The 17189-nt window shown below is 50.1% G+C and overlaps 1 protein-coding gene across 1 annotated transcript in view; it reads right to left on the bottom strand.

Annotated features, from left to right (window-relative positions):
- LOC119965065 overlaps positions 1-17189 on the bottom strand; it is a 111987-nt gene that overhangs the window by 73207 nt on the left and 21591 nt on the right. The window contains exons 6-7 of the mRNA XM_038795317.1: positions 16390-16480; positions 13841-13942 (exon numbers count right to left, since the gene is read on the bottom strand). Of these exons, the coding sequence (XP_038651245.1) occupies positions 13841-13942; positions 16390-16480 (193 nt within the window). The remainder of the gene's footprint in view (positions 1-13840; positions 13943-16389; positions 16481-17189) is intronic.

The following is a 17189-nucleotide window of genomic DNA, read 5'->3' as shown; positions in this document are numbered from 1 at the left end:
CTGAATTGGTTGCTTGGCGGCAAAGCTGGTGAGCCGTGCAAATTGCCATGGACTTTGGCAGGACCAGAAGGTCCTGCTGGTGACCAATAGCTTGCCGCCTCTGCCATGGGAAAACACACCCCAGTGAGGCTGGATAATTCGGGCCTGGGTCTTAGGATCAGGGATGGTTTAGCACAGTGGGCTAAACAGCTGGCTTGTAATGCAGAACAAGCCCAGCAGCGTGGGTTCAATTCCCGTACTGGCCTCCCCGAACAGGCGCCGGAATGTGGCGGCTAGGGGCTTCTCACAGTAACGTCATTGAAGCCTACTTGTGACACTAAGCGATTATTATTATTAGAAGGAACTAGTAGACCAGAAGCTTTGTTAAAGTTTATTTTAAGGAGTGTCTTAAAGGAGGAAATTGCGCTCGTCAGGAGGAGAGGTGTAGGAGGATGTAGCAGACCTTGGGGCCTAAGCAACTGAAGGCTTGGCCACTAATGACTAAATTTGGGATGGACATAAGGACAGAATTAGAAGAAAATAGATATCTCGCAGGATAATGGGGCTGGAGGAGGTTACAGGAATAGGGAAGGATTTGGAAACAAGAATGAGAATTTTAAAATCAAAACATTGTGTGACCATGGCCCAATGCAGGCCAGTGAGAACAGGAGTGAGGGGAACAGACTTGATGCAAGTTAATACATGTGCCACGTGTTTTGGATTATCTCAAATTTACAGAGGATAGAATTTTGGAGACCAACTGAATGCAAATATATTTCCATCTTTATTGCAACTTTTATTGTTTTATACTAAAATTACATTGTGTATTTTGCCCACTAAAGACAACCATACTCATATACCATCAGAGGGTGTCTGAAAGGGGAGTAAAAGAATCCATGTTTCAACAGCATTTGCAGCAATATGCTTCCTGCTGAACTTTGCTGTATTTTGCTGCTTCTTCCTAATGAAATTCTCACAATGCCAATGTGGATTGGGAAAAATAGGAAACATTGTTTTTAGGTGTGAGACATTTGGAAGATCTTTGTCTACTTTTGCAGACAGCATTTTAGTTGGAGATTTAGGAGGGAACTCGTGAATGCTTTAGCCTGTTGTTAGACACATAGAAGTACTCCATTTAGCACGAGAAAAACTTGCACAGTATTTACGCACATTGATCTTGACAAAAAAAACGATCCAACGAAAAAATAATTGTGGATCATTAATGAGGGGTTTCCCTCTGAATGGAATGTGATTTTGGATCCTTGATCATGTCATATCATTGCACTGCAGATCAAGGCGGCACTGTCTACCAATGTATCGCATTTTGATGTGTACTCAGTGCCCATAATGATATTCCATGTTGGCAACAGTGGGTGCAAGGCTTGTAGGTGCGCTGGCAGGTTTTGCAATTGCAGATGACAACAGAGAAATGCTTTACTCCTCCACTACAGAGGTGAAGAATTAGAAGATACATTTAAGACATTTACGCCTGAATGAAATGCCTGTGACTCAGCCAGAAAATTGAGAGCAAACCTATTTCACGCCCAAGGAAAAATAAGGTATGCAAAGCAATTGTCTTTTGACATACTAAACAAGAAGCAAATAATACAATTGACAAATACTGCCCACGACTGAGCAACTAGCAAACAAATGTGAGTTTGGTGATGTTAAACACGTTGAACTGGAAATCAAAACACAAATCATCAAAGGTTGTCTTTCTGGTCAACGATATTGCAAAGCACTCAAGAAAAACAGAGCTGTCAGATCTGCTGGCGTTAGCAAGATCACTGTTGTTTCTCGTTCTGGGTGAGTGTGCTTTACACTCAATTGGCTCTAGAGTCGCCAGGTATCGTTATGATACCGCCACAAGATTCAAGTTCAAGTTCAGACCAATGACTATACCAGTTAGTAAGTTCAAACAAGACACGTTTATTATTACACAGTTATTTACTACTCATGCATATAACACTAAAAGACTAGGCTATTCCTACCACTAACAGGCCACACTTATCTGGAATAAGGGAACTGCCGGATCAGGGAACAATGGCCTCTTGCTTTGCCCTGGATCCGCAGGCTTCCAGTTGGTGTGGACTAAAGGGGTCAGGAGTGTCTACTCTCGTAGCGTGCGTTGTATGACACTTACTTGATGGTGGCTGCTGACCAGGCCTCTCCTTCTCAAGGTCTTCTGCTGCAAAGGTGTTCTGCTGGGAGGGCCGGCTGGTCAAGAAGAAATAATCAGTCCTGGTACTTGACTTTTATAGGTCCCAGGGGCTTCGCGCTCTTCTGGGCGGACCCTCTATAAACGTGCAATCGATTGGATCTCTTCCCAATCGATTGATTTGAATTTCCCCAATAACGGGGCTGTTCCTCGATCACTGGGCGGTTCTTTCCACCTTATTTGTGTCCTTTGTTTCAGACTCCACTGGATGTCTGACCTTCTATAGAATGTTTCAATCTCTTCTAATTGTTGTGTCCATTGTGTCTGGGAATCACTGGGAATCGCTCACTTAATATGCGCAGCTCGTTAGTTACAATGTTGTCTGGTTTCTTTAGCAGCTAGAACACAGGGGATTCTGCAAACTGCTTGTCTCTTTGCAACTGTCCATTTTTCCCTGTAACCTTTGCGTTCTTCCATTTTGTGTGAGGAAGTGGCCAACCCAGGTGGCTACACCGTAGCATTCAGAATTCAGAGCTACTGATGGTGAGGTTGCCAACAGTAACTACTGCACTTCACGTTTAACTCCTGTGAAGACTGTTCATTTTTCATGTGGAAGGATAGCACCTGAAAAGCAACAACTGCAGTCTCACAAACAGAGCTGTGACTTGCCCAACCATTGTTTCAACTGTGACAGCTGCTTATCTACAATGGACAGAGAGCCGTGCTACTGGCAAACAGTGTAAAGCCTTTGGAAAACTTCACCACTTTGCTCACACTTGTTGCTCATCAGTGAACCCAATGACAAAGAGGGTGCCACGTATGCATACCCCAATAAAAGGGTGAGACTATAACAAAAGTAGAGGCATACAACCCTAAATATCCTGTTGCGCTCCCTTGCAGAAACTTGCAGCTCAGGAAACCTTTTAGTTCATCCTGTTCATGCTAGTTTTTTGAAAGAGCCACCCAATTGCTCCCACTCTATTGCTCTTTCTCTGTAGATCTGCAGTTTGTTTTCCTGTCCAACTATATATCAAATATGCTTTTGAGAAATTACGTTTAGAAACAAAAAGATTTACATTGTGTTCATGCCAGAAAATCAAATGTTTCCACTACATTTTCAGGAGTCATATTCCAGGTGATAAAATCGTTCTGTGTAAAAAAAATCCTCATCTCCCTCCTTAATGTTTCTGCAATGATCCTAAATCTGTGTCACTGACCTTCCCATGAGTGTAAATAGTTTTTCCTTTTTGTCCCCTATCAAAGCCCCTCATAATTTTGAAGAGTTCCACTTAATCTCATCATGGTCAGCCTGTGGAATCCGCGACTACAGAAAGTAATTAAAGGCAAAACAGTTGGGTTAGATTCCAAAAGGGAACAAATTCCCCCAGTGAGTGTTGTATAAGGGGCCTGAACGGGGAATGGATGGCCGAGGCCGCACATAGCGCTGTTTTGTACAGTGTAGCGAGAGATCAAGATGCCATTTTTAAATGACGTTCCAATCTTCAATGCCCCCAAAACAATCCCCGGCCTCCCCCCCAGTCCCAACACACTGTGGGAAGGTCCCCATCACCCCTACTGGGCACCGTAGTTCAATCACATGTGCACAATAAATTCCAACTTGACACCCTGGCAGTGCCCATGCCAGCTGGCAGTGCCACCTGGGCACCCTGGCAGTGCCAAGCTGGCACCCAGGTGGCACTGCCAGGGCACAACCCTGCCCAAAGGACATGCAGCTGTGGGCCTCTGAATCCCTGGGCGACCCCCACGAGTGCCGTTCCATCTATTCCCAGTTTGTGAGACCCAGTGCTGAACGATACTCACCCAGGATCACTGAGGTGGAGGGGATGAATTCCAAAGCTTCAGGTGCCTCAGGAATCTGCACATTAGAGTGAGACTTACTGCTTCATTCTAATATGCAGATTAGCCAAAACGTGATCCCGCCCACAATGGATCACGTTGGATTTTGCGAAGCGCAGCAAGCTGGGTAGATTCCGGGATGAAGTCTCCTGGCTTTAATCGGGTACGCTGCGCCATAGCAAGCTGTTTTTCCAGCACAGCATGGTCATTGGTTCACGAGCTCCATGTTTTCAAAACACAGTTAGGTACAGCACTTGGCATTAAGGGGATCAAAGGATATGGGGGGAAGTGACTGACCACTCCAACCTGGGAAAATGTGCCTGTCCATCCACTCTATCCATGCCCTTCAAAATCTTGCAGACCTTTATCAGGTCAGCCCTCAAGCTCCATCGTTCTCATGAAAACCGTCCGAGTCTATTCAGCCTCTCCACACAGCTAACACCTTCCACATCAGGCTACATCCTGGTAAACCTCCTCTGCACCCTCTCCAAAGCCTTCATATCCTTCTTGTAGTGTGGCAACCAGAATTGTGCACAATATTCCAAGTGCGGCCTTCCCAAGGTACTATACATCTGCAGCATGACTTTTTATACTCGATGCCCTGTCCAATGAAGCCAAGCATTCCATATGCTTTCTTGACTACCTTGTCCCCTTGTGTTGCTACTTTCAAAAATCCTTGGACCCGTACACCCAGAGCTCTCTGACTTTCTATATTCCTCAGGGATTTGCCATTTACTGTATATTTCCTCACTATGTTAGACCTACCAAAATGCATTATCTCATATTTGCCCAGATTAAACTCAATTTGCCATTTCTCTCCCCAAATCTCCAACCTATCTATGTCCTGCTGTATCCTCTGACAATCCCCAACATTATCTGTCACTCCACCAACCTTGGTGTCATCCGCGAATTTACTAATCAGACTAGCTACATTTTCCTCCAAATCGTTATGTATACTACAAGCAACAAAGGCCCCAGCACTGATCCCTCTGGAACATCACTAGTCCTAACCTTCCATTCAGAAAAACACCCTTCTACTGCTGCCTTCTGCCTTCTGTGGCTGAGCCTGTTTTGTATCCAACTTGCCACCTCACCTCTGATCCCATGTGACTTCACCTTTTGTACCAGTCTGCCATGAGGCACCTTGTCAAAGGCTTTACTGAAGTCCATGTAAACAACATCTACCACCCTCTCCTCATCAATCATCTTTGTCACCTCCTCAAAAAATGTGCCAAGGACTTTTCATGACCGCTCTTAGTGAAGCCCGACCTCCCCTTCACAAAACCATGTTGTCTGTTGCTGATGAGTGCATTTGTTTCCAAAAGGGTACAGATCCGGTCCCTGAGAATTCTCTCCAATAATTTACCTACTACCGATGTGAGGTTCACCGGCCTATAATTTCCTGGATTATCCCTGCTCCCTTTCTTAAACAGTGGTACCACATTAACTATTCTCCAGTCCTCTGGTACCTCACCTGTAGCCAATGAGGATACAAAGATGCCAGTCAAGGTCCCAGCAATTTCCTCCCTTGCTTCCCTCAGAATTCTGGGGCAAATCCCATCAGGCCCAGGAGTCCTATCTACCTTAAAGTCTTTTAAAACACCAATACCTCCTCCTTTTCAGTATTAACATGACCTAGACTATCCACACACCCTACCCAAGAATCATCTTCCACAAAGTCCTTTTCTTTCGTGAACACAAATGCAAAGTACTCATTTAGTACCTCGCCCATTTCCTCTGGCTCCACACATAGATTCCCCCCACACTGTCCTTAAGTGGTCCAATTATTTCCCTGGCCACCCTCTTGCTTTTTACACATGAATAAAGCGCTTTGGGATTCACTTTAATCCTACTTGCCAAGGACTTTTGAAGACCCCCTCTTAGCCGTCTTAATTTCCTGCTTAACTACCTTCTAGACCGTGTTGTTAAAAGGCCCCCTTTTTATTTTTGACGAGGTTCATAATATCCCTCATTATCCAAGGCTCCCTAAACTTCCCATACTTATCCTTCGTTCTCTCAGGACCGTGACTTTGCCGAATCCCAATCAACTGTCGCTTGAAAGACTCCGACTTGTCCGATGTTGATTTACCTCCAACAGCCGCACCCAATCCAAATTCTTCAATTCCTGTCTAATGTTATCGTAATTTGCCTATCCTCAGTTTAGCACCTAATACCAATCCAAAAGTACCCTAAAACTTATGGAATTGTGGGCACTGTTCCCACAATGTTCCCTGACTGAAACCTCAAGCACTTGTCCAGGCTCATTTTACAATACCAGATCCACCACTGCCCCTTCCCTGGTTGGGCTATCTACATATTGCATCAAGAAGCCTTCCTGGATACACCTTACAAACTCTGCCTCATCCAAGCCCCTAGCACTAAGTGAGTCCCAGTCAATATAGGGGAAGTCAATATCCCCTACCCCAACAATGCTGTTAATTTTGCACCTATCCAAAATCACTCCACCTATCTGCTCCTCTATCTCTCACTGGCAGTTGGGGGGGTCTGTAATAGACCCTCAACATTGTCATTACCCCCTTCCAGTTCCTGAGTTCCACCCAGATTGCCTCATTGTATGAGCCCTCTGAGGTGTCCTCCCACAGTACTGCTATAAAACCTTCCTTAACCAGCAATGCTACTTGAATGTTTACTGTGACTTTCTTACTTTTTTACTCACTATATGTATTTATAAAACCAAGGATCCCCTACTGCTCTGCTATGCAGTCTGACTATGGCCTCAAGGAAGGCAGTGATATGTTTTTTGCTCAATAACAGAGCAGATGGATCATGGAGGCCTTGGAAGAGCAAACGTCTGAAAAATAATGAGCAGTGGCAATTTGAAGTAAAACACTTTGGGTGGAATTTCCCCTCCCAGGACTAAGTCCAGTAGCTGGCGCAGGAATGGGGCATCTTTCCTGCCATAGAGAATGTTGGGAATTCACACTGCAAAGTGTGACCTTGACTTCATTAAATATGCATTGGGGGTTTGCGACGTTTCATGCATGGGGCCAAATTGATGGCTTGCGACCTGCTGTTTGGATGCCATTTTTAAAAGGCATGCAGACATTACTGATCCACCATTGAAGAAAGAAAATGGACCTCCATGAACATTCTGAAGTTGAAAGATGGATCTTCTCAAAGACATTGAAGTTGGAAGATCTGATGGATGCTCCCCAACACCCTCCCCCCTCCACCATTGCTGTGGTGTTCTAGGGTCCATGGTTTCTGGTGGCCTCAGTCCTGAACTCGAGAGGCAGTCCCAGGCCTTCTTCAGGTAAGTTCTGATGTGTACATATGTTGGTCTGGACATGTTCTGCATTTGTGTGTTTTCCTGCTGGCTTCATGGATGATTGTGTGGTGGGGGAGCTGGGGGCAGATGATTCCAGTTGGGTCTTCACCTGTATCCTATTATCTGGAAGAAAATTAGCGTCACGCTGGTCTTTGGCAGGAATGGCGACCTACCACGGCAGGCAGGAGCCAAAGATCCCGCCGTCATTTTCCACCAGTGTGAAACAAAATTTTGGAGCTCCCGCTGCATTGTCTCCCTGCCACCCCACCTCCGTTTCCCCCCGGTAATAAGCCCACCCTGAAGGGGACATGGGAAAGTTCTGCCCTTTCTCAGCTGCAATAGACTCTTGTGCTTGTTTGGTATGAGAGTCCTGTTTGATATACTACCTTTAGGGCACTGCAGGATTAGCCATATCCAGTTGCATTCCCCCACCCCATCCCCCTTGAAAAGGGACATCATCCAGAGTGTGTCAATTCTGAAAACGTATGTACATATCACCTCATCAGAGTCACTTCCAAACCTTGCCAAAACACAATCGATATTTTTGGTGTAATACATCAGCTAGGTCGGAAGACAAATATTGTGTGATGTCAAACAAGTTGAAAATGGATCCTACACAAGCTACTTCCCTTATACTAATGGCCATGCCATTCTCTCTAATTTTCTTATCACTTGATGTCCAGGTGGCAATAATCCATCACTGATGCCTGACAACAGGACGCTTTAATGAAGGAGAGAATGATTCAGGAAAACACCTTTAATGACCAGCAAGTTTGTTTGCACATCACATACCAGCCTTTTTAACATATTTCCTAACTGCTTCACACATCCTATTTCAGTGACAGGATATCTCAAAGGATTTTACTGATATTGAGAGTGTTTTCGAAGCGTAATTTTTGCTGCCATGTATAAAATGAGCAACCAATTTGTGTAGAGGCCAATCCTACAAACAGCAATGAAGCAATTACTTCACTGACTATTTTTCTTTGGTTGAGAGATAAATATAATACAATGGGTTCCTTTAGATCCATTTGAGAGGGCAGACAGGATCTTAATTTAATGTCCCATCGGATGGACGGCATCTCCGACAGTGCAGCATTTGCTCAATACTGCACTGGAATGTCAGCCTAGGGTACAACTCAATGAAGTGATCTTGAACACACAACCTTCCAACTCATATTGCCCAACACTCCAGAAATTGATCCTTCATCTCCATTGCGTTCTGAGAGCCCTTTTACTAAGCATGGACTTTAAGTGTAAAACTCATGAGTGAATGGAGTGGGTGTGGTGAATGTATTACCGCCGCCATTCACCATTGTATGACATTACATTACATTGTATTATGTTGGTGCCCTTGTGGGCTCCGCCTATGGCTCCGCTCTCTTGGGGGAGGTTATATAGATCTGCAGCCGATAGGCGGCACTCAGTGCAGAGCAGTCACAGGCAGGCACAATTCTAGCTGATTAAAACCACTGTTCACATCAACTCTCCGTCCCGTGTGAATTGATGGTCGCATCAATTTAATCAGCTACAATATCGCTATGGAAGCAGCCCTCAAACCTGATCGACTGGAACTCGACACTCAGGCAGCAGAAGCCGAAGGGATTTTTCACACTGGCTCCGCTGTTTTGAGGCCTATCTCACTGCCTTGTTGCTCTGTTTATCTGGTTCTAAATATGGCGGTCAATATGGTTGCCTTCCTTAATCCTGATTATGTTTGCTCTAGAGTCGCCAGGTATCTCTCGATACCGCCACAAGGTTCAAACCCGAATACTGATCAAAGAACCAATGTACCAGTTAATTAGTTCAAAGTCAATATTATTTATTTACACACACACAGTAATATCTACTCATGCACAAATACCATCAACTAAACTATCTCTAACGCTAACGCCTATACTTAAATTCGGGCGCCCACTCAGTCAGAGGAACAATGGCCGTTGTTCGGATCTGAGGCTGTTGGGTGCGAAGGTCTAACAGGAGAACAGCTAAGGTCGTCCATCTGATGGCAAGTGTTGACCTTGGGCTTACTTGCTTCTGGTGCAGCTGGTGGACGGGTCTCTCCGCTTTGAGAGCCGAGTCCAAGAGAGCGATTCTCTCTCGGGGGCTTCTTCTTATACCCAAAGGGGGCTTTGTGCGCTTTTGGGCGGGCCTTAAACTTGGCCCCAATTAATTGGACCGCATCTTGATCATCGGTATTGATCTCGACTAATAAAGGGGTGGGTGCCCTGATGGCTGGGCGTGTCTTAGGTGACCATTGGCCTTGCTTTGTTTGTGTCTTTCTGGTGCCGGGGTGTCTGCAATAGTATCAGTTACTTGAATGTCATTCCTTTGTTCCCGGAGATGGGCCATCAATATGCTAATTGACCTACAGTTTCAGTCTCGTCTGGGAGTTGCCTTCTCAATACGCATCCAGGCTCTGTGCCTGCCTGCTTTCTTAGCACTGTCCATGTTTCCCTATAGCCTTTGCAAACAACCATTTTGTGCTCTGGAAGTGGCCATCCCAGATGGCTACAGCCTCCTCCTCGCCCACCGTCACCGAGGAACAGAAACTGAGTGTCCTCCACGCCCGGGTGAGCCACAGAATCTCCGGCAAGATCGAGGAAGCGACCACGTACGCAGACGCGGTCGCGATCCTGAAAAGGCAGTACGTGAGGCCGGTGAACGAAGTGTTCGCGCGGCATCTCCTCACCACTCGTCGTCAACGCCCCGGGGAATCGCTGGAGGAATACCGATGCGACCTGAAGGTACTCGCTCTAAACTGCAATTATAAGGACGTCACGGCCTCGCAGCATATGGAACTCTCCACCCGGGACACCTATGTGGCTGGAGTCCGGTCCAACTTCGTCAGACAGCGTTTGCTCGAAAAAGGCGCTCTCAACCGAGAAGAGACGGTAAAACTATCCACCTGCTTAGAAGTAGCGTTTCAGAGCCTCAATGTTTTCCCCTCCAACCACGCGATCCCCTTGTGAACACCCGACCAGAGGATGCCCCAGGCCTGTGCCGCGCAGCTGCCCGCCCAACCCGGGGGGGCTGTCCTGCTATTTCTGTGGCCAGGTCCAGCACCTCAGGCAACGTTACACGGCTCAGAACGCGACCTGTAGCAACTGCGGCAACAAAGGACATTTTGCCGAAGTCTGCCTGGCATATCCAAATCTTCTAAATCACAGGCCCGACTTTCAGACTCACAGACCCACAGACACCACAACGTGGCTGCATGCCTGCCAGTACCACCCCCTTCGGACGCGTCATCAGCCTTGTGCTGTCCGTGGGGGCAGTCATCTTTAACCCTACCCAACACGTACGACTCAACTTGGCCGCCCGACATGTGCGACTGACGGGGGGCGCCATCTTGGCCACCATCTCCAGCGCCGCCCGACACGTGCGACCGATGGGGTCAGCCATCTTGGGACCACCCCATCACCTCTGACCACGCCGGCTACCCGCAGCTCGGCGCTGTCACCCTCGACCAGCCACGGAACTTGATGATGACCGTCCAGGTCAATGGGCACGAAACGCCCTGCCTGTTTGACTCTAGGAGCACGGAGAGCTTAGTACACCTGGACACGGTAAGGCGCTGTTCTCTCCAAATTTCCCCTGCATTCCAAACAATCTCCCTCTCTTCCGGATCACATTTGGTGCAAATCGGGGGTACTGTTTCGCGAACCTCGCGACACAGGGCGCCGAGTACGCCAATTTTAAACTATATGTACTCCCCGACCTCTGCGCTCCTCTGCTGTTGGGACTGGATTTCCAGTGCAAACTCAGGAGCCTAACCCTGAAGTTCAGCGGGCCCCGACTCCTTCTCACCGTATGTAGCCTCGCGACTCTTCAGGTCGCTCCTCCCCCGCTTTTGGCAAACCTCACCGCCGACTGTAAACCGTTGCCACCAGGAGCAGGTGGTACAGTATCCAGGACAGGACTTTTATCAAGTCAGAGGTCCAGCGGCTCTTGTGGGAGGGGGTCATCGAGGCCAGTAATAGCCCCTGGACCAGGACCGGGGAAAAGAAACGGATGGATGTAGACTACAGCCAAACCATAAACCGGTACACGCAACTCGATACATACCCCCTTCCCCGGATAGCAGACATGGTGAATCAGATTGTACACTATCCGGTGTTTTCCAAGGTAGATCTGAAGTCCGCATACCACCAGCTTCCAATCCGCCCAGAAGATCGCCACTACACGGCCTTTGAGGCAGATGACCACTTCTTCCACTTCCTCTGGGTCCCCTTCGGCATCACCAACGGGGTCTCGGTCTTCCGAAGAACGATGGACCAAATGGTGGACCAGTACGGGCTGCGGCCACATTTCCGTACTTGGACAACGTCACCACCTGCAGCCATGATCAGCAGGACCACGACGCCAATCTTCAGAAGTTTCTTCAAACCGCCCAAGCCCTCAATCTCACCTATAACAAGGAGAAATGTGTTTTACGCACAACCCGACTGGCCATCCTTGGCTATGTAGTGGAAAACGGAGTCCTAGGGCCCGACCCCGACCGCATGCACCCCCTCCTGCAACTCCACCTTCCCCACTGCCCCAAGGTCCTGAAAAGATGCCTCGGGTTCTTTTCGTATTATACCCAGTGGGTCCCCAACTATGCGGACAAAGCCTGCCCACTGATCAAAGCCATTATCTTTCCCCTGCCGACTGAGACCTGCCAGGCCTTCAGCCGCATCAAGGCAGACATTACCAAAGCCGCGAGGCGCACGGTGGACGAGTCCATCCCCTTCCAGCTGGAGAGCGACACGTCAGATGTCACGCTTGCTGCTACCCTTAACCAGTCAGGCAGGCCCGTAGCCTTTTTTTCCCATACCCTCAACACCTCCGAGATTCGACACTCCTCAGTCGAAAAAGAAGCTCAAGCCATTGTGGAAGCTGTGCGGCATTGGAGGCACTACCTCACTGGTAGGAGGTTCACCCTCGTCACCGACCAACGGTCGGTAGCCTTCATGTTCAACAATACACAGAGGGGCAAGATCAAGAATGATAAAATCTTGAGATGGAGGATCGAACTCTCCATCTATACCTAGAATATTGTATGTCGTCCAAGGAAGCTCGACGAGCCCCCAGATGCCCTGTCCCATGGCACATGCACCAGCGCGCAAGATGATCAACTCCGGGCCATCCACAATGACCTCTGTCACCCGGGGGTCATCTGGCTTCTCCACTTCATCAAGGCCCGCAACTTACCCTACTCCACCGAGGAGGTCAGGGCCATGACCAGGGACTGCCAAATCTGCTCGGAGTGTAAGCCACACTTCTATCAATCAGATAAGGCCCACCTGGTGAAGGTATCCCGGCCCTTTGAGTACCTCAGCATTAATTTCAAAGGGCCCCTCCTCTCCACTGACCGCAACGTTTATTTTCTTAACGTCGCTGACGAGCACTCCCGTTTCCCCTTTGCAATCCCATGCCCCGACATGACCGCGGCCACTGTCATTAAGGCCCTGCATAGTATCTTCACCCTGTTCGGTTTCCCCACTTACGTCCACAGTGACCAGGGCTCCTCATTTATGAGCGACGAACTACGTCAGCCTGCTCACTAAGGGCATCGCCTCGAGCAGGACTACCAGTTACAACCCCCGGGGAAACGGAAAGGTGAAGAGGGAGAACGCGACGGTATGGAAGGCCGTCCTTCTGGCCCTACGGTCTAGGAGTCTCGCAGTTTCCACTGGCAGGCGGTCCTCCCTGACGCGCTCCACTCCATTAGTTCACTCCTTTGCACAGCCACGAACGAGACCCTTCATGACCGCCTATTTGTTTTCCCCCAGAAATCCACCTCCGGGGTCTCGCTTCCATCCTGGCTGACGACACCGGGGCCTGTCCTCCTCCGAAAGCACGTGAGGAGCCATAAGTCCGACCCCCTGGTCGAGAGGGTCCAGCTCCTTCACGCCAACCCCCAGTATGCCTATGTGGCGCACCACGGCGGCCGACAAGGTACGGTCTCTCTCCGGGACCCAGGACCCGCCGGTTCCCCTACGACCATCACCTACACCGAACACCGCCCCCGCCCCTACATGGCCGACACCCCCCGCTCCCCCCATCGCCGACCTACTGGGATGAAGCTCCAGAAGACACGTTCCTGGATTCAACACCCGTGCCCGCAGCGACAAGTTCAACACCCGTGCCCGCAGCGAAACCAGAGCTCAGGCGAACGCAGCGAATGATCAAGGCGCCGGACAGACTCAACCTGTGAGCCCACTTCACCCCCGCTGGACTTCAATTTTTATCAGGGGGTGAATGTGGTGAATGTATTACTGCTACCATTCACCATTGTATTACATTACGTTACATTGTATTATGTTGGTGCCCTTGCGGGCTCTGCCTCTGGTTCTGCCTCCTTGAGGGGAGGTATATAGATCTACAGCCTGTAGGTAGCACTCAGTACAGAGCAGTCGCAGGCAGGCACAGTTCTCGCTGATTAAAACCACTGTTCACTTCAACTCTCCATCTCGTATGAATTGATGGACGCATCAGTGGGTGAGCCTTTCTGTTACCAACAGTGAACTGGAATAATGTTATAGCCTCTGCTTCAGGTACAATTTACTCACTGTAAGCCAGGCACTCGGCGGGCTGCCTGCTTCGTAACATTGTGATACAGCCCATCTTGTTGTACTTCCACACCGTCACGTCTCTATGCTGTCTGCTGAAACCTGCCATGGAAAGAAATGCAAAGATTAGAATGTAATTTCCCAGTTTCCTTCGTACCCATCTCTCACTCTCAGGATATTGACTCATTACAAGAATACTGTTTCGCAGGAGGAGAAGGAAAAAAGGCAGCCCACCAGTACCTCACGGAAGCAATGGTTCTTCAGATATGTTGCCAGACAGTCAGTTTCACAGGCCAATGGAATACTGGCCAGTGCCAGACCCTGTCCACCCCGATAGTCATATCAGCCCACTTTTTGGCAATGGCCTCCCACAAAGACTGGGATCCGGGAGCTTTTCCTGCTTCATTTTTCATCACCCAAGTCCTGATGCTCTGAGGTCAAATGTAGCACCACATTGGCACCGATCAATGAGGGCACTTAGGGGGAACGATTCTCCCAACGGGAGACTAAGTGCAGCGCCGGCCCTAGGGTTGCTGGCGCCCCGGGCAAGCTGAACTTCGGCGCCCTTGGGGGGGGGGGGGCCTGGGGGGGGCCTGGGGGGGGGGGCTGGGGGGGGGCCTGGGGGGGGGCCTGGGGGGGGGGCCTGGGGGGGCGGGGCCTGGGGGGGGCCTGGGGGGGGCGGGGCCTGGGGGGGGCGGGGGGGGGGCGGGGGGGGGGCGGACCCGAGGGGGGGGCGGACCCGAGAGAGGGGTGGGCGGGGGTGTGCGGACCCGAGAGGGGGGTGGGCGGGGGTGGGCGGACCCGAGAGGGGGGTGGGCAGGGTGGGGGCGGACCCGCGGGGGGGGGCGCGGACCCACGGGGGGGCGGACTCGCGGGGTGGGCGGGGGGGACCGAGGGGGGGGGCGGGGGGAGCGGACCGAGGGGGGGGTGGGGGGGCGGACCGGGGGGGGGGGCGGATCGGGGGGGGGCGCCCTGGGGGAGAGCGGCCACCGCGCATGCGCTGGTTGGCACCGGCCCAACTGCGCATGCGCGGGACCCGAGTCTCTGGCGCCCCCTAGCACATGGCGCCCCGGGCGACTGCCCGAGTTGCCGGTGCCTTGAGCCGGCCCTGACTAAGTGCCGATGCCGGAGTGAAAACCGGAATGTTCCACTCCGGCGTCGGAGGCTGCTCCTCGCCCCCTATTCTTCCACCCCCAGGCGGCTAGGAGCGGCGCCGTGTCAATTTTGCGCGCCGGGCCGTGGCGTCCACGTCAAAGCGGCACCGCCTAAATGACGCGCTCGGTGGCGCTTAAATTACGTCACCTGCGCATGCGCGGTTGCCGTCCTCCCCGCGGGTGCCCCGCAAGACATGGAGCATTGATCTTGCGGGGCGGCGGAGGGAAAATAGTGCGTCTTTTAGAGACGCCGGCCCGCCAATCGGTGGGCACCGATCGCGGGCCAGACCCCCACTGAGCACCCACCTGGTGCTCGATCGTAACTCCTCCCCCACAGGCTGCACACGCAGCGTTCGCGCACTGTTCACGCCGGCAGCAACCAGATGTGGTTGGCGCCGGCGTGAACAGGGGTCGTATTGGGCAGGCCGCTCGGCCCATCCGGGCCGGAGAATCGCCGCTCGACCGTTAGAAACAGCGAGCGGCAATTCTCCGAGCGGCCTGTCGTAAAACGCGGCACGCCATTTTGGGGGGGGGGGGGGTGGGAGAATCGCGTGCGGGTGCCAGGACGCGTGGTGGGAATCGCCCGGCACTCCCGCGATTCTCCCACCCGGCATGGGGGTCGGAGAATCACGCCCAGGGTTTTTCTGATCTGTGTCAACATATAATTCATGCATAAAGAATATACCAACCAAGAGAGTGCATCTTCTTTTATCTATTTTTTTAATTACGTATTTTTTAATGAAGATAATCTTTTCTTTCTGGACGAGCTTGAATCAGTTGTAGCAACAGTTTCATTTCTGGTTTCCAGTTTTATGTTTCACTGCAGGACATGAGCATGTAATCCAGGCTGACACTCCTGAAGAATCAGGAGAGTGCGTCATTGTTGGAGGCACTGCCTCTCAGTTAAACTGAGGCCCTGGGCTGAATAATATGGGAGCAGGGCTGGTGGGGGGAGGAGGGGGGTGGATGTCATGTTTCCACCTCCAGGTCTGTGGAGCCTTACTTTGGTGTTGACTTTTGGTTTTTTGACACATGAGTTTTCATGACGTCCTGCCCACCAGATATTATTTTCCTGCCAGTTTTGGGTGGAGATGAGGTCCCTGAATTAAATTTAATATCATGGGGCTGAAATCTGGGCCCCTGTGAGTAGATTTACTTTCAGCCTGAAACACAGTGGGGAGTTAAGCCAGCCTTCAGTGCCAGCACCAAGAACTGCAGGTAGAGAGAGGAAGAAATTTACCTCACTGTACCCTAATATTCTGACCCTACAAAAGGTTATTTTGAGAATCAGTCCCCTGGAAAATATTCAAGAAGACAGTTCTTACCCCTTTCAGAAGAACAAGGAAGCATCGCTGGCAAAATAATTGAAGGAAGTTTGATGATGTAAGTCCTTACCTATCACATGATTGGTTTCTGGGATACAAAGCAGTTGATGCAACGGTTGTCCAGTCCGGTATGATTGGAAAGTTTCGACAGACTCCGAAACCTGGAAAATAAATGTGGGATAATAATCAGGGATCGAGCTAAAGAGGAGACAGACATCTTCTAGCAATATGATCTGGCTGCTGTCATACGGAAAGGTAGTTAGCAAAGGAAACAATGGAGTAGTGGTGGGCAGCGGTGGCAGTATTACGTTTTTGGAAAGGCTGAAGAGTAGATTCACTAAAACTATAAGAAGGATGAAGGTCTCCAGTTATGTGCAAATAGAACATAGAACATTACAGCGCAGTACAGGCCCTTCGGCCCTCAATGTTGCCCCGACGTGTGAAACTACTCTAAAGCCCATCTACACTATTCCCTTATCATCCATATGTCTATCCAATGACCATTTGAATGCCCTTAGTGTTGGCGAGTCCACTACTGTTGCAGGCAGGGCATTCCACGTCCTTACTACTCTCTGGGTAAAGAACCTACCTCTGACATCTGTCCTGTATCTGTCTCCCCTCAATTTAAAGCTATGACCCCTCGTGCCTGACATCATCATCCGAGGAAAAAGGCTCTCACTGTCCACCCTATCTAATCCTCTGATCATCTTTTTCTCCTTTGAGGATTGTCCTTCACTGTTAAGGAATTGTGAAACAAATAAGGACAGGAGGCTGATTCTCTATCAACTATTCTGTTCTATCTCCCAGACTGAGGGTTCAATTCAGCGACCGCATTGCCGTGTCGGGTGAATTCTGGGACAGCCCCAAATC

Source organism: Scyliorhinus canicula, chromosome 4, assembly GCF_902713615.1.
Source record: "Scyliorhinus canicula chromosome 4, sScyCan1.1, whole genome shotgun sequence".
NCBI classification, from domain to species: Eukaryota; Metazoa; Chordata; class Chondrichthyes; order Carcharhiniformes; family Scyliorhinidae; genus Scyliorhinus; species Scyliorhinus canicula.
Note: the sequence above shows the minus strand (reverse complement) of the source record. Positions and strands in the feature narration are given on the sequence as shown.